At 37.8% G+C, this 25,927-nt stretch overlaps 1 protein-coding gene across 2 annotated transcripts in view; it reads right to left on the bottom strand.

Moving 5' to 3' along the window:
• The window catches only part of LOC120539070 (histone H3-like centromeric protein cnp1), a 47,197-nt gene that overhangs the window by 20,211 nt on the left and 1,059 nt on the right, over window positions 1-25,927 (bottom strand). The window contains exons 1-3 of one of the 2 annotated variants that reach the window (XM_039768798.1): window positions 25,426-25,514; window positions 14,280-14,466; window positions 3,333-3,478 (exon numbers count right to left, since the gene is read on the bottom strand). In XM_039768798.1, coding sequence (XP_039624732.1) covers window positions 3,333-3,478; window positions 14,280-14,421 — 288 coding nt within the window. In that variant the 5' untranslated portion in view covers window positions 14,422-14,466; window positions 25,426-25,514. Of the gene's footprint in view, window positions 1-3,332; window positions 3,479-14,279; window positions 14,467-25,425; window positions 25,515-25,927 lie in introns of those variants that run through there. The other variant, XM_039768799.1, reaches the window with a different exon arrangement.

The raw sequence follows: 25,927 nt of genomic DNA, 5'->3' as shown, positions 1-25,927 counted from the left end.
CACACAATTTAAAATTTTCTTTTGGGCAAGTATTTCATGTCTTTCAGTTTGTTGGTTGTTGTTACTGTAACATGAATACTTCTTTCGGCTGTTCTCGTTAGGGGTTGCCACAGTGGATCATCTTCTTCCATATCTTTCTGTCCTCTGCATCTTGTTCTGTTACACCCATCATCTGCATGTCCTCTCTCACTACATCCATTAGCATTTGCTTAGGCCTTCCTCTTTTCCTCTTCCCTGGCAGCTCTGTCCTTAGCATCCTTCTCCCAATATACCCAGCATCTCCCCGCTGCAAATGTCCAAACCAACGCAATCTCGCCTCTCTGACTTTGTCTCCCAACCATCCAACTTGAACTGACCCACTAATGTACTCATTTCTAATCCTATCCATCCTCGACACACCAAGTGCAAATCTTAGCATCTTTAACTCTGTTACCTTCAGCTCTGTCTCCTGCTTTCTGGTCAGTGCCACCGTCTCCAACCCATGTAATATAGCTGGTCTCACTCCCATCTTGCAGACCTTCCCTTTCACTCATGCTGATAACAGTCTGTCACAAATTACTCCTGACACTCTTCACCACCCATTCCACCCTGCCTGCACTCTTTTTCACCTCTCTTCCACAATCCTCATTACTCTGTACTGTTGATCTCAAGTATTTAAACTCATTCACCTTTGCCAGCTCTACTCCCTGCATCCTCACCATTCCACTGACTTCCCTCTCATTTACACACAAGTATTCTGTCTTGTTCTTACTGACCTTCATTCCTCTCCTCTTTAGAGCATATCTCCACCGCTCCAGGGTCTCCTCAACCTGCTCCCTACTATCGCCACAGATCACAATGTCATCAGGAAACATCATAGTCCACGGGGATTCCTGTCTAATCTCGTCTGGCAACCTGTCCATCACCATTGCAAAAAAGAAAGGGCTTAGAGCTGATCGCTGATGTAATCCCACCTCCCCGTTGAATGCATCTGTCACTCCTACCGCAGACCTCACCGCGGTCACACTTCCCTCGTACATATCCTATACAACTCTTACATACTTCTCTGCCACTCCCGACTTCCTCATACAATACCACAGCTCCTCTCGAGGCACCCTGTCATATGCTTTCTCCAGGTCCACAAAGACGGAATGCAACTCCTTCTGGCCTTCTCTAAATTTCTCCATCAACATCCAGAGAGCAAACATTGCATCTGTGGTGCTCTTTTTTGGCATGAAACCATACTGCTGCCCACTAATCATCACCTCACTTCTTAACCTAGCTTCCACTACTCTTTCCCATAACTTCATGCTGTGGCTCATCAATTTTATTCCCCTGTAGATACTGCAGTCCTGCACATCCCCCTTATTCTTAAATATCGGCACCAGTACACTTCTTCTCCACTCCTCAGGCATCCTCTCACTTTCCAAGATTCCATTAAACAATCTGGTTAAAAACTCCACTGCCATCTCTCCTAAACACCTCCATGCTTCCACAGGTATGTCATCTGGACCAATGGCCTTTCCATTTTTTCATCCTCTTCATAGCTGCCCTTACTTCCTCCATGCTAATCCATTGCACTTCCTGATTCACTATCTCCACATCGTCCAACCTCTTCTCTCTCTCTCGTTCTCTTCATTCATCAGCCTCTCAAAGTACTCTTTCCATCTGCTCAACACACTCTCCTCGCTTGTGAGTACGTTTCCAACTTTATCCTTTATCACCCTAACCTGCTGCACATCTTACCCAGCTCGGTCCCTCTGTCTAGCCAATCGGTACAGTTCCTTTTCTCTCTCCTTAGTGTCCAACCTCTCATACGCCTTTTCTTTAGCCTTCGCCACCTCTCTCTTCACCTTACGCCTTATCTCCTTGTACTCTTGTCTACTTTCTGCATCTCTCAAACTATCCCACTTCTTCTTTGCCATCCTCTTCCTCTGTATATCCACCTGTATTTCCTCATTCCACCACCAGGTTTCCTTTTCCTCTTTCCAGATGTCACGCCAAACAACCTTCTTGCTGTCACCCTTACTACATCTGCTGTAGTTTTCCAGCTGTCTGGTAACTCTTCACTGCCACCCAGTGCCTGTCTCACCTCCTCCCTAAACTCAACCTTGCAGTCTTCCTTTTCCAACTTCCACCATTTGATCCTTGGCTCTGCCCTCACTCTCTTCCTCTTCTTGATGTCCAACGTCATCTTACAGACCTCCATCCTATGCTGCTTAACTACACTTTCTACTGCCAACACTTTGCAGTCCTAAATCTCCTTCAGATCAACTCTTCTGCATAGGATGTAATCTACCGGTGTGCATCTTCCTCCACTCTTGTACATAACCCTATGTTCCTCTCTCATCTTAAAATATGTATTCACCACAGCCATGTCCATCCGTTTGGCAAAATCCACTATCCTCTGACCTTCTCATTCCTCTCCTTGACACCATACCTACCCATCACCCCCTTGTCTCAACTGTTCCCTTCACCAACATGCCCATTGAAATCTGCTCCAATCACCACTTTCTGTCCCTTGGGTACACTGTTCATCACTTCATCCAACTCACTCTCTTCTTTCTCACCCATTGCACACCCAACTTGCGGTGCATATGCACTAACAACATTCATCATCACACCTCCAATTTCCAGCTTTATAATCATTACTCTGCCTGATACTCTTTTCACCTCCAAAACACTCTTGACATACTGTTCCTTCAGAATAACTCCTACCCCATTTCTCCTCCCATCCACACCATGATAGAACAATTTGAATCCACCGCCAATCCACCTGGCCTTACTCCCCTTCCATTTAGTCTCTTGCACGCACAATATATCAACCTTCCTTCTCTCCATCATATCTGCTAACTCTCTCCCCTTTCCAGTCATACTGCCAACATTCAAAGTACCTACCCTCAGTTCCACTCTCTTTACTTTCCTCCTCTCCTCCTGCCTCCGGACACATTTCCCCACTCTTCATCTCCTTCTCCGGCTAACAGTAGCCCAATTTCCGCCAGCACCATGTTGGCTAACAGTACTGGTGGCGGTTGTTGTTAACCCAGGGCTCGACTGATCCCGCATGGAACTTTGTATTGTTGTCCGCATATTGATTTGGCAAAATATTACACCAGATTACCTTCCTGATGTAACCTTCCCCATTTATCCAGGCTTGGGACTAGCATAAAGAAACACACTGGTTTGTGGATTCCCTGTGGCTGTAACTTGAATACTAACATTACAAAATCATGTACATTTTACCACTGGTCCCAAAGTCACAAAAGTAAATTTCCCCCACCTGCTTCACTCCTGAAAACACTCTCCTTGAATTAGTTACATTACTTAATGTAATGTATTTACTTTTAACTCACCACTCTTGAAAAGGGTAACTTCTGGATCAGTAGATCAGTTGATTTCTGATATTTTCTGATTTCCATCAAAGCACGGGTTCCAGGACGATAGTGTTTCTTTTTGACAACCCTCGATGGCCCTGGGGAAGATGAGGCGGAGGATGGGCCTGGCCAAAAAATACAAAAAACATTCACATTACAATACATGTTCCACTGATGTTGAACACCTTACAGTACACCCCATTCACATTAAACTAATGTTCACTGTTTTAGTGTTGCTTAGAACATAATAAAGTTTCCAAGGTTTGATGTACTTAAATGAATGGCACAGATCATAAGCATTTTACACCATCTTTAGGTAAGATTGTTCCTCAAAAGTAGGATATAGATATAGTTATTGTATACCAACAGTACACTTTTAATACACTTCAATGAACAAGTGTCTGAATGTGTGTGTCTATCCAGGTGCTATGTCTCTGTTATATGCCATTTGGTATGGGACTCAAAAGCAGTGCTAAGGTGCATCATGTGCAAATTTGAAAAAATGCATTACATTTTATTACTACATGCATTACAAAATACAAAAATTAACTCCAATAGATGGTGAACTGTAAAAGTTACCACCAAAGTCTACATTGATCACTTATATTTCAAAACACCTTAGACAGGTAGAATAGCACAGCTAGTCACCTTATAATAGTGCTGTCTGTTATGCCTGACATTATCCCAATATGCACTTGCTCTTGCAGACATTTTCACTTTTGCTTAAACATAAATGTGGTGCAACATAATTTAATGAATCACAAAATAAAAATTATACAAGTTTATAGCTTTTTGTTTCATCACATTCCCAAATATGGTCTGATATTACAAAATTAAATAGAAATGACTATAGAAATGTCATAGTGCAGTAAACATGTTTGCCTCACTGGTTAAACTGCACCTTTGATTGGGGAAAATTAGTTACTAAGTACAGAGCATACTATAAGTGTTCAATGGTGATGAAAGACCAAGGATTCAGATTCGTCTAGTTTATCACTGAGAAAGCGTATTCTCATATTAAATGTTAAACCAAGCATTGTCAGTAAAGTAACTGCAAGCCCCTGTCAAACAATCATTGTTTTATATGGTGCCTTTCTAGAAGAAATGTCAGCTCAAGAAGGAATACAATTACAGAGATAAAGTACAATTGTTTACACGATACTGTGGAAAGGTGTTAGGTTACATACACACACACACACACAAAAAAAACTGTTCTTTAAAAATTAAAAATTTCCTAGTGAAAAACTAGATAACATTACAGTAAAAACAAATGAACATTGATACAATAGAGTACTTTTCATTTATAACATTGCATTCACAATAAATCACTACACATGCATTCATAAAAATACACTTAAAATCTGATGTCTCAGTAAGCCATTATTTCAGGTTTGTGATAACTCTTGTGAGCTCTATGTTTACATCACTACTCACATGAAACATTACCTGGGTAATAACACTAAAAAGTAACATTTAATGTACAAGTCAAATTAATAAAAGTTTCAAAAGGCACAAACTACTGATGCTTGAATTTTATAAATCTCTATTACTCACATTTGACCGAATTTTAAGGCTGCTTTTGTAAAAACAACCTTCTTGACTGAAGATCAGTCCATCATTTGAGAATGGGAATCACACAAATTTACATTTTCACAAAGTTTCAATGATGGCCATTTGCATATACTCCTGAATGTTATGAAGAGTGATCAGATGAACTGCAATTAGTTTACAAAGTCCCCCATGAAAATCAACTTAATCCTAAAAAACCCACTTCCACTGCATTTCAGCCCTGCCACAAAAGGATTTACTGACATCATTTCAGTGATGCTCTCATTAACACAGGTGAGAGTGCTGGCGAGGACAAGGCTGGAGATCACTCTGTCATGCTGATTGAGTTAGAACAGAAAGGTTTAATTGGTGTGAAGAAGGCTTTAGGGCACCTAAGGAAGTCCAGCAAGCGCCAAGACCATCTCCTAAAGTTGATTCAACTGCGGGATTGGGTCACCACCAGTGGTGAGCTTGCTCAGGAATGGCATCAGGCAGGTGAAGACTTTTGGGGGATGTTCTGGTGTAAAGAAGGGCAGCAAAGAAGCCATTTTTCTCAAAAAAAATCAGGGACAGACTGATGGTACCGGAATTGAACTACTGAGGACTGGGGTAAAGTCATTTTCTCTTATGAATCTCATTCCGATTGTTTGGAGCATCAGGAAAAAAAGACTGTCCAGAGAAGAAAAGGTGAGTACTATCCTTAAGTCCTGCGTCATGCGAACTGTAACACATTCTGGTTGAGACCATTCATGTGTGGGGTTGCTTCTCAGCCAACAGAGTGGGCTCACGCAGAATTTTTCCTAAGGACACAGTCATGAATAAAGAATAGGTACCAGAACATCCTTCGAGACCAAGTTCCCCCAGCCATCCAAGAACAGTTTGGTGACGAACAATGCCTTTTCCAGTACGACAGAGCACCGTGCCATAAGGCAAAAGTTATAACTAAGTGGCTCGGTGAACAAACCATCAAAATTTTGGGTCCATAGCCAAGAAACTCCCCTGACCTTAATCCCACTGAGAACATGTGGTCCTCAAGGAGGTGGGTGGACAAACAAAAACCCACAAATTCTGACAAACTCCAAGTATTGATTATGCAAGAATGGACAGCCATCAGTGAGGATCTGGCCCAGAAGTTGATTGACAGCATGCCAGGGAAAATTGCAGAGGTCTTGGAAAAAGAAAGGCCAAAACTGCAAATATTGACTCTTTGCATAAACTTAATGTACTTGTCAATAAAAGCCTTTGAAACTTATGAAATCCATTTAATTATACTTGAGTATACCATAGAAACATCTGACAAAAAGATCTAAAAATACTGAAGCAGCAAATTTTGTGAAAACCAATATTTGTGTCATTCTCAAAACTTTTGGCCACGACTGTATAGTCTGGTTACAACCTAATTGTTTAAGACAATATGGTCTATTTGGCACTGCTTCAAGACTATACAAATGGTCATAACCAGTATATAAATTGAACAACTTAAGGGCTGTTTATATTTTTTCCCATGATAATGACCATGTTATAAGCAATTTGGACTTTCAATGGTCATTTTCTTGGAACAATGCACTGAGCTGGACTGGCATAAGAAAAACTAACAATGAATGGCTTTCTGGCAACAGACATCTACCAGAGGGACCTGGCTGATAGGTCAGAGGCAGCTCAGAGAAGCTTCAGTTAAAATCATTCCAGCTGTGCCAGGAGACATAAACCAAATGACAAGGCACCACACATTCAGTTTCGGTGTGGCTGTACATGCCAACAAAATAAAAAAAAAAAAGGAAATTTGAGGCAATATTCAGTTTTCCCAAATATATGGCAATAAGGGTAACTAGTGAGAATGATGCTGCTTTTGCTATTCATAAAGAGTTACACTCCAAAAAGGCACAAGTCAGCTATGATGGTAAGATGAGACTGACAAACACTGTAGCCTACTCAACCCACAATTCATTTACTTTGAGGCAACGTGTCACTGGAAGATGACTTGCTCACAGTGCTGTTGCATGTGATGGCTGGTTTATTGATAACTGGCTGACCCACAGTTTATCATATGGGCTATACTATTCACTGCAACAGCAAACATGTCATTACATGCAACTTCATTATAAAATTTACAGCAATTTCTTTCACCATCAAAATAATATCTGTGTGATACAATAATTGTATATTGAATGCTGAGGTACCTACATGAAAGCATCAGGAATGAACTGGATTTTGCACAACTTCACATACCTAAAACAATGTGTCTGTTGCTTCGCACTCTCATATTTGCAAAACCTTGCTCCATGTTACTTATTTTTCTTCCCTAAATTAGAAATAAAACTGAAGTGAAGTAAATTTGCCATTGTGAAAGAAATCCAGGAAAAAATTAAAACACACAACAGAAGGCTCTAGACACGATAACAAAAAGGAGTATAGGAAATGCTTCCAGGAATGGGAGAAGCACTTGGACAAACAAACTGTTGTACGTTTTTTTTAAACAATTCTTGGATACTGTCTGATGTTGTATTTGATGTGCCATGTAGTACTGACTACAGTTGGTATTGTGCTACTGTCATGCACAAAAAAAAAAAATCGATAGTATTGTGTAAATATGAAAAATTTGACCTTGAAGAAACAAACTGTAAAATGATTGTATTAATTTCATTAAAAGAGTGGCAAATCTGATTATAAGAAGCTTACAAGCATGCTCTATCTAGAACTTATAGTATTCTGTCAAAGTTAACCTGGTTACAGTAAATGGGAACCTGAATGTAAATACCTTCCTAAAAGGCAAGCTGAAAAGAAGGCAATAAGAAAGGCTTGTGTTAAAACTCCACAAATACTATCTTCAATTCATTACCATCAATGCTGGAAAAATGGTTGGAAAACACTTCTCTACCCACACCTTTGCTCGTGGCACACAAAAAAATCTCTAGCTGCTATCTCACTTAAAAACTGACACTGTGCATTACTTGGATGGTTATGTTCCTTTCTTTGCATAAATTAGTTAAGATACTACAAAAAATGGGTAGAGATAATCATTATACTTCTATTTCGTAGAATTTTGTCATTATATTAGATCAGTCAACTCTGTAAACAACTTGGCAGACTGGCGAGTTAAATACAAAATTTCTAGTGACTTATTTTGGTTTTAGTGCCACTCAAAGATAATGTATTTAGCTCTTATGTGATATGACTTTGTTACGATCTTCTTACAGAAACAAGAAATAAAATAAGAGCATAATTTCTACCTTTGCAACTTTTCTCTAGCATTGTACTAGGACTGCTATAGACCCATTCCTTTACCTGACACACCCCTAAACCTGTGTTACTATATATAAAATCAAGAAAATGAATATCAATGCTACATATTGACATGTGGCATATTGTTAACATTTATAACAGCGTTATATGAAATTGTAAACCTTTAAAATTTCATTTCGTAAAATATTTAAAGGTAGTAAATACTGTAAATATGGGAATGGACATGTATGTATTTGTTTTTTTTTTTTATTTAAAGTGGTTATAACTTGTGCAGTGCTTGTTAGAAGAAACGGGGGTTGACTTTCAAAAAAAATGTATTTACAAGTATCACAGCACTTGAAAAAACCACGGCAAACTAATGTAACCTATACATAAAAATAAAAACAAAATTTATCACACGTTAAATGCAGTCATTTATATACTTTTCTTTATTTTTTCCCCCCTGTTATGCTTCTTTTTGCTTGATGGGGCCAATGAACATCCTATTCTCTAGCCATCTTTCTTTTTATATAAATCAAAGCTCTGTGAGACTTTACTCCCAGCAGTTTACAAATGAAAGAACTGAATGAGATCTACAAGCATCTGTTACAATCTTTTTATTTATTTGTTTTAACTTTATGAGGAGCAGAGTTGAATGTTATAGAGTACAGTACTAAGCTGTCCTTTAACATAGGAAATGCAGCAGACAAGACCATGCAATGACATACTTATACACAAGACTATACTGATTAGTAATCAGCAAAGATGAAGAATCTGTAAAACTGCAGGTTTTACTAAAATGTCCACTGTCACAAAACACATCTTTATAAAAAGATATTAAAATAACAAATGGAAAATCACAACTCTAACAGTTATTCTTTATTGAAGAAAGAAAGTCAGTTTTTGCATACCAAGATGAATGTTTAACAATTCTAGCATAGAACAGCTATGTGAGATTTTGAATACAACGGTAACTTTCACAATGTTGTTAGATCCAAGAGCACGGCATTAAGGGCAGAAAAATCTGTCCCAAACCTCAGTGTGAATGGCATGCATCTAAGAGGCCAAAAGCTGTCTGATTTGACAACACAAACCAGACACTTGGAAATGAGAATAGGTTGCTCATGAAAGTGGTGAGCAAAAGTGTGATGGAGAAATCACAGAGAAAAATATAAACATATGTTCAACTCTAATGTAAGTGTAAGCATTTCAATAAGGTGTTTTTTTTTTTAGGGAAAATAAGTATTGAACACGTCAACATTTTTCTTTGTAAATATATTACTAATGGTGCTATTGACATGAAATTTTCACCAGATGTCGGTAACAACCCAAGTAATCCAAACATACAAAGAAATCAAAACAAGTAAGTCCATAAATTAAGTTATGCATAATAAAGTGGAATGACACTGGGACTAAGTATTGAACAGGCTTACTGAAATTTATTTATTACTTAGTAGAAAAGCCTGTGTTGGTAATGACAGCTTCAAGACGCCTCCTGCTCAGGTGTGACTTTGGCCAATTTTTTAAAACAAACTGTCTTGAAACCTTAAAGGTTCCGGGGGCATCTTCTATGAACTTTGATCTTCAGTTCTTTCCATAGATGTTTCAATTGGATTCAAGTCGGGTGATTGACGGGCCATTCTAGCAGCTTTATTTTCTTTCTCTGAAATCAACTGAGAGTTTCCTTGGCTATGTATTTGGGATCATTGTCTTGCTGAAATGCCCACCCTTGTCTCATCTTCAGCATCCTGGTAGATGGCAGCAGATTATCAAGAATTTCCCGGTGCATTTCTCCATTCATCCTTTCTTCAATTATATGAAGTCTGCCAGTACTATAATATGCTGAAAAACAGCCCCACACCATAGTGGTGTACAGTGCCATTTCTCCTCTGTGTTTAACACCCAAAAAGTTAAATTTTGGACTCATCTGACCAGACTATATTCTCCAAGTGTTTCACTGGCTTCTCCAAATGTTGTGCAGCAAACTTTAAACGAACTTCAACATGCTTTTCTCGTCAGCAGTGCAGAGGCCATGGATATTGGGTGCGTTAGACAGACACTTACAGACAGACAGATAGACAGACAGACAGTTTATTAATCCCAAGGGGAAATTCACATAATCCAGCAGCATTATACTGATACAAAAAACAATATTAAAAGAGTAATAAAAAATGCATGTAAAAGCAGACAATAACTTTTGAGTAATGTTAGCATTTACTCCCCTGGGTGGAATTGAAGAGTCGCATAGTGTGGGGGAGGAACGATCTCCTCAGTCTGTCAGTGGAGCAAGACAGTGACAAAAGTCTGTCACTGAAGCTACTCCTCGGTTTGGAGATGACACTGTTCAGTGGATGCAGTGGATTCTTCGTGATTTACAGGAGTTTGCTTAGTGCCCATCGCTCTGCCACAGATGTTAAACTGTCCAACTTTACTCCTACAATAGAGCCTGCCATCTTAACAAGTTTGTCCAGGCGTGTGGCGTCCATCTTTAAGCTGCCTCCCCAGCACACCAACGCGTAGGAGAGGGCACTCGCCACAACCGTCTAGTAGAACATCTGCAGCATCTTATTGCAGATGTTGAAGGACGCCAGCCTTCTAAGAAAGTATAGTCGGCTCTGTCCTTTCTTACACAGAGCATCAGTATTGGCAGTCCAGTCAAATTTGTCATCCAGCTGCACTCCCAGGTATTCAAAGGTCTGTACCCTCTGCACACAGTCTCCTCTGATGATCACGGGGTTCATAAGGGTCCTGGGCCTCCTAAAATCCACCACCAGTTCCTTGGTCTTGCTGGTGTTCAGGTGCAAGTGTTTTTTTCTTTGAAACAACTGTACCTGCTAATTCCAGGTCTTTCTAAAGTTCTCCGTGAGTGGCCCTTGGCTCTTAGATAACTGTTCTGATTATTCTTTTGACTCCTCTGTCAGAAATTTTGCGAGGAGCACCTGGTCATGGACGGTTATGGTGATATGGTGTTCTTTCCAGTTCTGGATTATGGCCCCAACAGTGCTCACTGGAACAGTTTGAAGTTTTGAATTACATCTGTAACCAACGTTATCAGTATGTTTTGCAACAATAAGATTTCAAAGGTCTTGAGAGAGCTCTTTGCTTTACCCATTAGGAGATGCTTCTTGTATGACACCTTAGTAATGAGAAATATAGGCTACCATTGAGGGCTAAATCAACTGATATTAATTTGCACTGATAGGGGGCAGGATTGCTTTCTAAATACTGACAGATTTCAGCTGGTTTCACGGCTTCTCATGCCTTTTTGCACCTCCTTTTCTTCATTTGTTCAAAACTTTTTCCCTGTGTCATTCTACTTTATTACAAATAACTTAATTTATGGACTTGTTTGTTTTGATTTCTTTGTATGTGTGGATTACTTGGATTGTTACCAACATCTGGTTAAAAACGTTGACGCGTTCAATGCTTATTTTCCCTGCTGTAGATTTCTAACCTGCAGTGTTTAAATGAATTTCTAACACTAACTGGTATGGCATACAAACTCTTTGAGTGAGATAACGATTTTGGGGAATCTACATAAAAGTGTCTATAAAAAAACAAAACCTTGTACCTGTATAAAAACATGCAGATTCTCTGGTTTTAAATGTTGTTATAATACCTCTACTTTCTTTTCCTAAACATGAATGCATCTACCATGTTGTTTCGTTTACCAGGTTAGAATAGAGCAAACATGCGAACAGAAGACTTTATCAGCTATTCTGCAAGCATCTAAACCTGTTAGTTCGGTTTTTTTTCCGTAAAGAAGGTCTCACTTTGAGGTGCTCACACTCTGTTCAGTGGAACAGAAAGGGGATGGAGAGATGTAGAAAATGCCACAGTATCAAATCGGCCTTACAGCACAGGAAGGCAAATGCTTAGTACAGTTTGACGACATCATGTCTCCACTTGGGATCAGGTGTCTGTTTTAGCTGGCTGACTGAAAACTTATCCACATTTGTACTCCATTTTGACATGTTTGCATGTAAAAATATGAACACAAACTGGAGTTAAACTTGCTTTTTTAATGAAAGAGAGCAAATGTGTGGGTTATAGAAGGGTGCAGGATATATCTTTTTTTAATTACTGGAAGACATAATGGGCAAGTTATACAAGGGTGTGGGATATACTTGTGCAAATATGGTAATCAAGATTCATTTTTAAAATAAATGAAAACAGCAGCAATACTTTGTTTTTACTCTGTATAGTACTGTCAAAAAAGTGCTTTCTATTGTGCATCTTGCTAACAAGGATTTAAAAATTTTCCTTATTAAAATTACCTGTTGTCTGTGTTGTTTTTATATCAGATAGTGGTAAATTTGGATTTAAAAGGGCTGGCTATAATCAGGTCTAGCTGTGTTCAGTCAGTTAAGTCTAATTATCAGATATCTTTGATCAGCTGTTTGAGTGGATAACTAAGAAGGCAATTATCTTTTCACTTGGGCATGGGAATGTTGGATAACTTTATTACTTAAATATATTAAGTAGCAATTTAGAAACTGTATTATATGTTTACTGAATAATATAAAACATTTTCCCTAAATATTTTTGATACTACCATGTAATTTAAATAACACATTACAATACTATCTGAAATCTGTTAAAAGAAAAAAAAATAAAATGACTTCCAAATACAGAGGATACTGAGAAGTTAATTAATAGATTAGGCTCTAGTAGGACTAACTACTGCAATGCATCATTTACTGGCTATTTACAACATTCTAGAATCAGGGTTTTCAGTTATCTATCTATCTATCTATCTATCTATCTATCTAATTCAAAATGCTGTTACAAGATTAATTACAAGAACAACAGCATGGCTCCTGTTTTCAAGACATTATACTAGCTTCCATTTAAATTTAGGGTTGGTTTCAAAATATTCATTCTTACAATTAAAGCCTTAAACTTTACAAACTAGAGTGCATATTAAGATCTGAAGATGCTGGGCCACTAAACACTCCAAGGATTAATAAAATGACCGTGGGAGGTTGAGATTTTAGCTATAAGGCCCCAAAGCTGTACAACTAATAATTTAAAAGATGTCCCTTCAGTGTCAGCTTTTAAATCCAGGCTTAAGACTCAAATCTAGCATACTCTGATTACAGCTGTTGATTAGTTTTATATGTATAATTGTATAAAAATATAAGTATTACAGTAATTATGAACCATTACTAACCCTCTACTATTCTGTTTCTCATCCTGATGTTCTGCTCCGGCAATTTGGCAAACCTCTTTACCTCCAAATCATCTTCCTGGCCATAAAAAAAAAACTTGAAATACTAAGAGCTTTGAAATGAATCAATTGAAAGATTCTGTCTCATATTAGATGACCCATAATACTTTCACTTTAGAATGGCCAAGAGAGTGTGGGTGGCTAGTTGGCCTAGGTCTGCAGAACTATGACTGGGACTGACTTTACCTTTTGACATTGCGCTATACGTGACCAAGATCTCCCTCAGATGTTTAGTTTCTCCAGGTATGACTGAAGTTTGCTTTCCTCTCCCCCAATATCAACCGGCCAAAGTTCAACAATATTATTTGCGGACAGATATTGCTTTGCTTCATTAATGTTACATTAATGCATTAAATTGTAATTGTGTTTTGACTGTGAACTTCTTATAGCGCAATGAACAATCTCTCAGTAAGAAGCAATATACAAAAATAAACAGAATTGAATTTGATGTCATATACAAGCACTAATGTCTCACAAATTCAATGCCCTGGGTTTAAATACAGTATAGCATGCATGAATAGGTTTTCTTGTGGGAACTCATTTATTTTTCCATTCCCAAAAGAATAGCTTTTTAGGTTAGTTGGAGATTCCAAATTGGCCCTATGCATGTGTGGGTGTGTGCACAACTCATGTATACCTTATGACAAAGCTGCTGGAACTGATTCCAACACTCCTCAATACTGCATCAAGCTAAGCAAGTCTGAGAACGCAAAATTCACCAATGAACTACAACGTAAAACATGACAGAACCTTGTCCCATACAAATGATTTAAATGACTGATTTGGAATCTCTGTACTTTCTGCTTGATAAAAGCAATATTTCTTTCTTTCATCTTCACTTATCTGCCATTGTATCCTGCATGAGAGACCAAAATAACCCCATTGATCTTTATAAATAAATAAATGGTACATTGAAGTTAACATACCTGGACCACTTAAACGACGCGTTTGATGAGGGGTCCGTAAAGGAGATGCAAGGGAGCCAAGTCCTGATGTACTAGGAACATGTCTTTTTCCAGGAGTGGTCTGCTTCCGTTGATGGGAAGGTTGTCCAGGTTTTCTGGGCATTTATGTTTAAAATGTAAACAAGTTCCTCTAAAGCTGAAAGACAGACTTTAAAATCAAAGACAAAAAAAAAATCAAATGACATGGCCATAGTTAAACAATTAAGCCAACGTAAAAACATTACAATTTAAACTTAAGAAAGCTTAAATAAAATATCACTAAGTATTCATTTATCTATTACTTACCCCATGTTGTTTGTAGTGAAGGTCAAGAAAATTTGTAATCTCATATTTTCATTATGACCGGATTGTTAACCAATGAGTGATGGGAAGAGATGGGTCTGCAGTTCAAAGGCTCATACGTTTTGTTTGTGTACAATATACAACACCGATTCGCCAGAAGTATTTATTTAACAATATATTTGTTTAAAAAAAAAAAAGTATGCCCTTTGGAATACTGGATAAATGACATGCAAGTAATTTTAGACTTTTTTTCATGGATATTTGAATTTTGTTTGCTGCTGTTCAATATTAGCCCCCTAATGAAGCCAGGAATATCATTAATTTTTATCATCTCCGTTCTCCATGAAAACATGAGATTAAAAATATTTCTCAGTCATCACTACAAACAACACAGGGTAAATTAACACAAACATTTACATTTTTGGGTGGACTATTCTTTCAACATGTAGAAAGATTCAAACAGAACTTGGTGAACTGGAAATTTCAAGTTGTTATATTAACCACTAAAGTTTCTAAATAAAAATTAATTTTGACATCAGACCCCTGGAGGTTTTTAAACCCAAACTCAAGAACATATTCTTTCTACTTACCAGTACACCATTGCTACTCAAGGATTGATTACTTTCTGACCATGCACCCATGATCTTGGAGCTAAAATTACTAAGCCCCATACACTCACCCCGCAGATGGTGTCTCAACCCGCTTCTATTAGCGGACGAGAATTGTATGGAATTTATATCCAAACAAATCAATTTTTTTCTAGAGACAAATACAACCTCCGAGATCTCTGCAGGAATACTCTGGGAAACTCTTAAGGCCTTCTTAAGAGGTCAGATTGTCTCATATCTTTCCCACAGAAATAAATTCGAAGCCAAGAAACTAGCAGAGATAAAAAGCGAAATTACTAGAATAGATGAAGAACATGCCAGACTACCAAGCGAGACTCTACATAGGAGGAGGCAGGCTCTACATTCAGAACTAAACCTCTTGACAACTAAAGAAACTGAACAACTAATTTATAAATCCAGACATCATTACTATGAACATGGAGAAAGCTAATAAGCTTTTAGCTCAACAAATTCACAAGCAAGAAGTGCGCAACGCAATCTCAGAAATCACCAACGTGAACGGAGTTAAACTCGTCGACCACAAAAATATAATGCACACTTTCAGAGACTACTATAAATCCTTATATACTACGGAGTTTAAAGACAATAATACACAATCTAACGCATTTCTGGATACATTACAGATACCACAAATAGACACTTTTAGTGCGGAGGAACTTGAGAAACCTCTGGCATTATCAGAATTACTAGATGCTATAAAGTCACTCCAAGGCGGGAAAGCAGCAGGCCCTGATGGCTACCCTGCAGAGTTTTACAAGAAATTCTCCCTTCAGCTAGTTCCTCTCCTATTAGCAACATTTACAGAAGCCAGAGATCACCAATCTCTTCCTCAAACCTTTCACCAAGCCCTAATCACCGTTTTTCCAAAACAAAATAAGGACTTATTACAATGTGCATCATACAGACCAATTTCACTTCTGAATAACGACGTTAAAATACTCTCTAAAATCATAGCTAGAAGGATGGAGAAAGTACTCCCCTCGGTAAAATCATAAGACCAAACTGGATTTATTAGGGGCCGACACTTAACTTCAAATCTTCAACACCAGTTTAATGTAATATACTCACGAACTAAATCAAACACCCCAGAAATATTTTTATCATTGGATGCAGAAAAAGCATTCAACATGATTGAATGGAAATAGCTTTTTACTACATTGGAGAAGTTTGGGTTTGGCCCGAACATTTGTGCATGGATTAAATTACTGTGTACTAACCCAGAAGCTTCAGTTTACATCAACAACATTTGCTCAGACTACTTTAAACTAGAACGTGGTACTAGACAAGGATGCCCCTTGTCACCGCTGATGTTTGCAATTGCCGTTGAACCACTGACAATACATTGTCAAAATACTGATCAGATAGAGGGGATTAGCAGAGAAGTACTGGAACAGAAAATTTCATTATATACAGATGATATGGTACTGTATATATCGGACCCAGAAAATTCTGTGCCTGCAGTCTTAACGGCACTCACAGAATTTCAAAAGATCGCTGGTCTCAGAACACGAGTACTACAGTCGTCTGCTAAAGTTGAACAACTGGCTACAGGGTTTCTGCAAGAAGAAGGATGTCGGTTTCATCAACAATTGGAATCTCTTTTTGGAAAAGCCGCGTCTCTTCAAGCGTGATGGCCTGCATCCGAACAGTTTGCGCCGGGTCCTCTCGAAAACATATCGAAGGTAATTCGTTTTCTTGACTATCTATCTCTGCTCTTAACCCCTTCCGAAATAATACTGCTGTGCCAGGACATGATGAATGTTTAATAGAGTCTTCCGTTAAAGTGCACACCATTAATACTGTAATAAGCAATCTCAATGCACGTAGAAAACCTAGGAAATACGGCATAAACTCCAATAATCTAATTAAAATCACTATTTTAGAGGAACAATGTATTAAAACTATAAAACAGATCACAGATTAAACAAAAAATACACACAGAGCGGCGCTAATAATAATAATTTAGTTCCTATTCCAAATAACAATAACGCACATAGTACTCATCTCTGCACCTCCGAAACATTAAATATGGCACTATTAAATGTTAGAGCTTTAACTAACAAAACGTTTTTTTATCAACGATCTTATTAGTGATAAAAAATAGATCTTATTGCACTAAATGAAACATGGCTTGAATTCAGATGCCGCGGCAGTTTTAATCGAATCTGCGCCTCCGGATTACAGTTTTACTCATGCAAACCGCCAGGGAAAAAGGGGGGGCGGATTGGCTAACATTTACTCGAGCGATTAAAATGTAAAGATGTCAGTTTTGGTAAGTTCAAGTCCTTTGAGTATCTCGCCGTTGTTATTCATGGAGATTCTCAAGTTCTAATACTATCCGTGTATAGACCTCCTAAATATAAACGTCGTTCTTGAGGAATTCTCTGACTTAATGTCAATTTTAATTACTAACTATGACACACTCCTAATAGTTGGCGACTTTAATTTTCATATAGATAATCAGTGTGATCTAAAAGTAAAAGAATTTATGAACCTCCTGGATTCTTTTGATTTGAGACAACTCATAAATCAGCCTACACATAAAGCAGGTCATACATTAGACTTAGTGATTACTAAAGGACTGAAAGTTGATATAAAACAGATCATTGATATTGGTCTATCAGACCATTTTCTTCTACTTTTAATATAGAAATAATGATAAAAACACTCATGAGAAGCATATTGTTAAAAACGCTTCTTTGATTGGCAGCAGCTTTAAAACTTACAAACATTTTAAGCAATCAGTCCGTTTATAGTGCCAGCTATAATAGCGAGGACAATGTAAATAGTAAGGTGGAAAGATTTAATTCTAAAGTGAGAGCTGCTGTTGACATAGTTGCACCTGAAAAGACAGTGAAAAAATCTTCTAGCATTGGTATACCATGGAAGACCCAAAGAGTGTCTGATTTAAAGAGAACATGCCGTAGAGCTGAGCGTCAATGGAGGAAGACTAAACTTACTATCCACCACGAAATATTAAAAGTCAAAATAACAGAATACAATAACACTGTCCGTCTTGAGAGACGCTGCTATTTCTCAAGATTATAAATAACAATGCTAGTAATCCTAGAGTCTTATTTTCAACAATTGATCGCCTACTAAACCCAGGTAGCTCAAAGGAATGCCTCCTAAGTGCTTCCAGTGAAACCTGTGAGGCTGTCGCTGTATTTTCAATCAAAAATTAATGATATTAGAAATAACATAGTATATCTCCCCAACACTAAGGATCCCCTAAACCCCAACATCCTGTTATAAACAAATTAAACTCTTTCACTAGGATAGATTTACCTGATTTACAAAAATAATATCTCAATTAAAACCCTCCACCTCGTCCTTGACCCGATACCAACAAGGTTTTTCAAAGAAGTATCAGGCGTGCTAATTGATAATGTTCTTGACAAAGTAAATTCGTCACTAGATACTGGGGTCTTCCCAGACTGTCTTAAGACTGCTGTAGTTAAACCCCTACTTAAGAAACATAATCTTGACCCTCGCTCTTGAAAATTTTAGACCCATCTCTAACCTGCCCTTCTTAAGTAAAGTTCTAGAGAAGGCAGTCATTATGCAGTTAAATGACCACCTAAATAAACATGCTATTCTTGATAAATTTCAGTCAGGTTTTAGAACAAATCACAGCACAGAAACTGCACTCGTTAAAGTAGTAAATGACTTGCGGGTAAATGCAGACAGAGGCCATTTATCTGTTCTCATCCTCTTAGATCTGAGTGCTGCATTTGACACCATTGATCACAACATTCTTAGAAATCGCCTTAGTCAATGGGTGGGCCTCTCTGGCAGTGTCTTAAATTGGTTTGAATCCTACCTGACAGGGAGAAAATATTTTGTTAGTTGTGGGAATTACAACTCGAAGACACATGATATCCAATATGGTGTTCCACAAGGCTCTATCCTGGGTCCGCTGTTATTCTCAATCTACATGCTTCCGTTAGGTCAGATTATCTCAGGGCACAACGTGAGCTACCACAGCTATGCTGATGACACACAGCTGTACTTATCAATAGCACCTGATGACCCTGATTCTATTGATTCACTAACACAATGTCTGACTAGTATCTCAGAATGGATGAATAGTAATTTTCTCAAGTTAAATAAAGAGAAAACTGAAATTTTAGTGATCAGCAATAATGGATACAATGAGGCTATTAGAAATAAACTGGATACATTAGGATTAAAAGTCAAGACGGAGGTTAAAAGCTTAGGGGTGATTGTTGACTGTAATCTGAATTTTAAATCACATATTAATCAGATCATTAGGACAGCATTTTTTCACTTAAGAAACATAAGTAAAGTTAGACCTCTTATATCACTGAAAGATGCTGAGAAATTAGTTCACGCGTTTGTTTTCAGTCGACTAGATTACTGTAATGCACTCCTCTCAGGACTACCCAAAAAGATATAAATCGTTTGCAACTAGTGCAGAATGCAGCTGCTAGAATCCTAACTAGGAAAAGAAAATCAGAACACATCACACCAGTTTTATGTCACTACACTGGTTACCTGTGTCATTCAGAATTGACTTTAAAATTCTGCTTATGGTTTATAAAGCCTTAAATAATCTCGCCCCATCTTATATATCGGAATGTCTGACACCTTATATTCCAAATCGTAACCTCAGATCCTCAAATGAGTGTCTCCTTAGAATTCCAAGAACAAAACTTAAAAGAAGTGGTGAGGCGGCCTTCTGCTGTTATGCACCTAAAATCTGGAATAGCCTGCCAATAGGAATTCGCCAGGCTGATACAGTAGAGCACTTTAGAACACTGCTGAAAACACATTACGTTAACATGGCCTTTTATAACTTCATTTTAATCGTAATTTAACTTAATCCTGATACTCTGTATGTTCAATTCATCATAACAACTATTCATGGTGGCTCTAAAATCGGTACTGACCCCTACTCTCTTTTCTGTTTCTTTTTCCGGTTTCTTTGTGGTGGTGGCCTGCACCACCTCCACCTACTCAAAGCTTCATGATGCTCCAACAATGATGGACGGATTAAAAGGAAGAAGTCTACGTGACCATCATCATCATCAAGCCCTTCCGTGAGAATCCTAAATCCAAAGAGGACTGTTTCATTTATGTTAGGTAGAATGCCCAGAGGGACTGGGCGGTATCATGGTCTGGAATCCCTACAGATTTTATTTTTCTCCAGCCGTCTGGAGTTTTTGTTTTTCTGTCCCCTGGCCATTGAACCTTACTCTTATTCGATGTTAATGTTGATTTATTTTTTTTATAATTATGTCTTTCATTTTTCTATTCTTTAATATGTAAAGCACTTTGAGCTACTGTTTGTATGAAAATGTGCTATATAAATAAATGTTGTTGTTGTTGTTAATCTGAATAAAAGTGTACTCTTTCCAGTGAATTCACAAGCATATAATATTAGATTAGATACTGTACCTTTCATCATTGCAGAACAGTTTAAATACCTAGAGGTAAACATCACAAGTAAACATAAAACTCTTTATCAACAAAATTTCGCCATCCACATGAAAAAAATCAAGTAAGACTTGTATAGATGGTCAACCCTTCATCTCACACTAACTAGAAGAATTAACACTGTTAAGATGAATATTCTTCCTAAGCTCCTTTTCTTATTTCAAAACATTCCAATATACATTAATAAATAATTCTTTAAGCAATTAGATTCAACAATAACCTCATTTATTTGCAATTCAAAAAATCCACGCATCCAGAGAGCGACCCTACAAAGACAAACGGCAGAAGGTGGCATGGCTCTACCCAATTTCCAGTTTTATTACTGGGCAGCAAATATACAAGCGATAAGAACCTGGACACATATAGAAGAACATATACAGGCCTGGTCCGCAATAGAAGTAAAATCCTGTAGTACTTCTTTGTATTCCTTGCTCTGTGCTCCAATAAACACACGTTATCGGCAATACACTAATAACCCAATTGTGCTCCACTCACTTAGAATCTGGAACCAATGTAGAAAGCATTTTAAGACGGAGAAGCTTCTTTCTGTGGCACCTCTGCAGGAGAACCACCTCTTTCAACCTTTTAATATCTGGAAAAAATTTGGAATTAACTTGCTTAGAGATCTTTATATAGAAAACGTCTTTGCATCCTATGAACAATTACATTCCAAATTTAACATTCCAGCTACACATTTCTTTCACTATCTTCAAATCAGGAACTTTGTTAAAAAGAACCTTCCAGATTTTCCTCATCTTGCACCCACATCCATGCTGGAAAAAATATTGCTCAATCTCAAGGACTTAGACTCCATCTCTACAATATATAAAATCATTTTACAATCCCTCCCTTTCAAAAATCCAAGAGGTCACTGGGAAAAAGATCTCTCAATTAATATATCAGAAAAGGAGTGGAAAGTAGCAATGCTGAGAATTCACTCGAGCTCCATATGCGCAAAGCATACAATTACACAACTCAAAATTATATATCGAGCACATCTGTCTCGACTAAAACTCTCCAAAATGTTTCCAGGGCACGATACAAGCTGCAAACACTGCAGTCAAGTTCCAGCCTCACTGGGTCACATGTTCTGAGCCTGCACCAAATTAACATCATTCTAGACGAATATTTTTAATTACCTTTCAGACAGCCTTGGTCTCACAATCCCTCCTAACCCATTAACAGCTGTGTTTGGGGTTCTTCCAGATGGGTTTAAGGTGGAGAAAGACAAGCAAACTGTGATTGCATTCACTACACTTTTGGCACGCAGACTTATTCTGATAAACTGGAAGAACCCAAACTCTCCTCTTTTAAGTCAGTGGGAAACCGATGTGTTATACTATTTGAAATTGGAAAAAATCAAATACTCAGTTAGAGGATCTATACAGACTTTTTTTCAAAACATGGTAGGATCTAATCAGTAATATTTTAAAATAATCTCATAAAGCACAGAGAATTTATTAATTTAGGTATGTTTACAGGTCTTAAATTTCATGCCGTTTGGCTTGCTCTCTCTCTCTCTCTCAGGGGTGGGGATTGATTTGTTCTTAACTCAATTTTTCTTTATGTAAAAACTTGATTGATTTGTATGGATTGTAATAATTGATTTGTATGGATTGCAATAAACTTAATAAAAAGAAAAAAAAAGTAATTTTGACATAAATTTCTTTGTCATAAAAGATAATGAGAAAAACTGGGTATGTTCCAAGTTTTGGTTAAAAAGCAAACTACAAGCAGATGTAAAAAAATACTTAAACTATTAATATGACTAAAAGAAAACAATCATTTCTTCCTTGTAAAACAAGAAAAATGCAATGTAAATATAATTTGTACATCTTACAATTACAATTCTTTGAGCAGATCCCTTTGTCTATTGTCCTCGTATTATGTTGTGCCATGACATACAGTGGTGTGAAAAACTATTTGCCCCCTTCCTGATTTCTTATTCTTTTGCATGTTTGTCACACAAAATGTTTCTGATCATCAAACACATTTAACCATTAGTCAAATATAACACAAGTAAACACAAAATGCAGTTTTAAATGATGGTTTTATTATTTAGGAGAAAAAAATCCAAACCTACATGGCCCTGTGTGAAAAAGTAATTGCCCCTTGTAAAAAATAACCTAACTGTGGTGTATCACACCTGAGTTCAATTTCCATAGCCACCCCCAGGCCTGATTACTGCCACACCTGTTTTAATCAAGAAATCACTTAAATAGGAGCTGCCTGACACAGAGAAGTAGACCAAAAGCACCTCAAAAGCTAGACATCATACCAAGATCCAAAAAATTTAGGAACAAATGAGAACAGAAGTCATTGAGATCTATCAGTCTGGTAAAGGTTATAAAGCCATTTCTAAAGCTTTGGGACTCCAGCGAACCACAGTGAGAGCCATTATCCACAAATGGCAAAAACATGAAACAGTGGTGAACCTTCCCAGGAGTGGCCGGCCGACCAAAATTACCCCAAGAGCGCAGAGTCGACTCATCCGAGAGGTCACAAAAGACCCCAGGACAACGTCTAAAGAACTGCAGGCCTCACTTGCCTCAATTAAGGTCAGTGTTCACGACTCCACCATAAGAAAGAGACTGAGCAAAACGGCCTGCATGGCAGATTTCCAAGACGCAAAACCACTGTTAAGCAAAAGAACATTAGGGCTCGTCTCAATTTTGCTAAGAAACATCTCAACGATTGCCAAGACTTTTGGGAAAATACCTTGTGGACTGATGAGACAAAAGTTGAACTTTTGGAAGGCAAATGTCCCGTTACATCTGGCGTAAAAGGAACACAGCATTTCAGAAAAGAACATCATACCAACAGTAAAATATGGTGGTGGTAGTGTGATGGTCTGGGGTTGTTTTGCTGCTTCAGGACCTGGAAGGCTTGCTGTGATAGATGGAACCATGAATTCTACTGTCTACCAAAAATCCTGAAGGAGAATGTCCGGCCATCTGTTCGTCAACTCAAACTGAAGCGATCTTGGGTGCTGCAACAGGACAATGACCCAAAACACACCAGCAAATCCACCTCTGAATGGCTGAAGAAAAACAAAATGAAGACTTTGGAGTGGCCTAGTCAAAGTCCTGACCTGAATCCAATTGAGATGCTATGGCATGACCTTAAAAAGGCGGTTCATGCTAGAAAACCCTCAAATAAAGCTGAATTACAACAATTCTGCAAAGATGAGTGGGCCAAAATTCCTCCAGAGCTGTAAAAGACTCATTGCAAGTTATCATAAACGCTTGATTGCAGTTATTGCTGCTAAGGGTGGCCCAACCAGTTATTAGGTTCAGGAGGCAATTACTTTTTCACACAGGGCCATGTAGGTTTGGATTTTTTCTCCCTAAATAATAAAAACCATCATTTAAAAACTGCATGTTGTGTTTACTTGTGTTATATTTGACTAATGGTTAAATGTGTTTGATGATCAAAAACATTTTGTGTGACAAACATGCAAAAGAATAAGAAATCAGGAAGGGGACAAATAGTTTTTCACACCACTGTACCATTTTCTAAACTCGCTTAATCTGGAGCAACGCTGCAGCAAACATAGGCAAGAATAATCTCCTGGACAGGGCACAGTCTACCGTATGGTGAACACACTTGCCAATTTACTATTATCAGTCCACCTAATCAGCATGTCTTTGTACTGTAAGAGGAAACCCAATCACCTGTAGAAAACCTATGCATGCAAAGGGAGAGCATGCAAACTCCACACCATGAGGACTTGGGATGTGGCATCTGGTCTCCTTACTGTGAGACGAGGCAGCAGTGGTACCAGTATGCCACCCACCCCCTATTATGCTATGTTGACTTTAACTATTTCAGACAGCACTGGACTTCAAAACACTAAACATGAAAGTTTCAATGAAAAATTATTGACATTTAATGTGGAACATTTCCTTAAAGTATACTGTACTAAATTACAAACATCTTGAGTGTTATGCAAAGTAAATAAGGAAATATCTAAAAAACACTTTTAGTTGTGCATAAATGGCAATAACATGACAAATTTTATTTTGAATTTGATATGATGTCCAGTTCTTTTCTACCTACAGTTCTTAAAAAAGAAATCTTACAATAGCTTTGCAAATTCTGTGATTTCTCCTGAAGTTTGCTAGCATATATATGAGAACATCTTTGCAGTTACATTTTGTTGTCTTCTAAAGACGCTAACGACATACATACAACGTGCTAACGGCGTAAAAGCCTCTTTTATAAGTTCAGGTATTTACTCAGGTACATTTCACTTTTCACACAAGGCTTTTACCAATACAGTACCGGGTTTAGAGAAATGCAAAACAAAAGCATTACAGAATCCGAGTCACTGCAAGTGCAACATCTGTCCTGCCTTTAATGTTCGCGGACACTAGGTATTACAAATTGACTTCCATCCATTTATTAAAGAAAGAACACAAATAGCATAAAATGGTTGAATAGATGTAACTTGGCATTTAAAGCGTTTCGTGCAACATAGTCTCATTTAAAAGGCTCCATAAAACGGATTTCAATTAAACTAAAATCAGCATAAAGGCATACAAATAACAGCTCCATAATAACTAATGGAAAAGGTCTGACTTATCTAAAAACAACATCATACGGTTCTATCAATGTGATTTTAAATACATCTCGTGTATAGAATGAAATGATCTATAAACACCAAATAAACACATCACCAAAAACGGTACATTAATCAGATTGCTAACAAGGTAATCTACACGAAAAAGGCCTACCTTCAAAAAGTAACTTTATTACAGAATGCGGTAAACTCAAGATCATCTAAGTCTCGGCTCCGTGCAGAAGGAGGATTTCAAATAATGCACATCAGCCGTTACGACATATAAGCCCGCCCCTAAACCAATAAATGAGCGAATCCAGTGCAAAGGCGGAGTTTCTTAAATACATCGTGTACCAAGGTATGCATTACTGAGAATGCGGTAAATAAAATAAACAACATGAATGAAACACTAAGCGTGTTATATTTTAATTCGCAAGTACACGCCTGACATGGGCGATTCAGGGCAAAGGTTTTACACTTGCACATCGAGGTTAACAATTTACTGCAATATTTGACTCACTAACCTGCGCTACTGTTTGAGAAACGAGGCTGAAGTTGCCTGACTTATTTGTCAGCTACTAATTCGGATGTGTTTCCACTATAGTGGCAATTTTGTAAGACAATGTACAAAAAAATAGGTTCACTATTCACTATGTTTTCATGTGCCATGTTCAAGG

The sequence above is a fragment of the Polypterus senegalus genome, chromosome 11, assembly GCF_016835505.1.
Source record: "Polypterus senegalus isolate Bchr_013 chromosome 11, ASM1683550v1, whole genome shotgun sequence".
In the NCBI taxonomy this organism is placed as follows: Eukaryota; Metazoa; Chordata; class Cladistia; order Polypteriformes; family Polypteridae; genus Polypterus; species Polypterus senegalus.
This window is presented reverse-complemented; position numbering and strand designations above follow the sequence as displayed.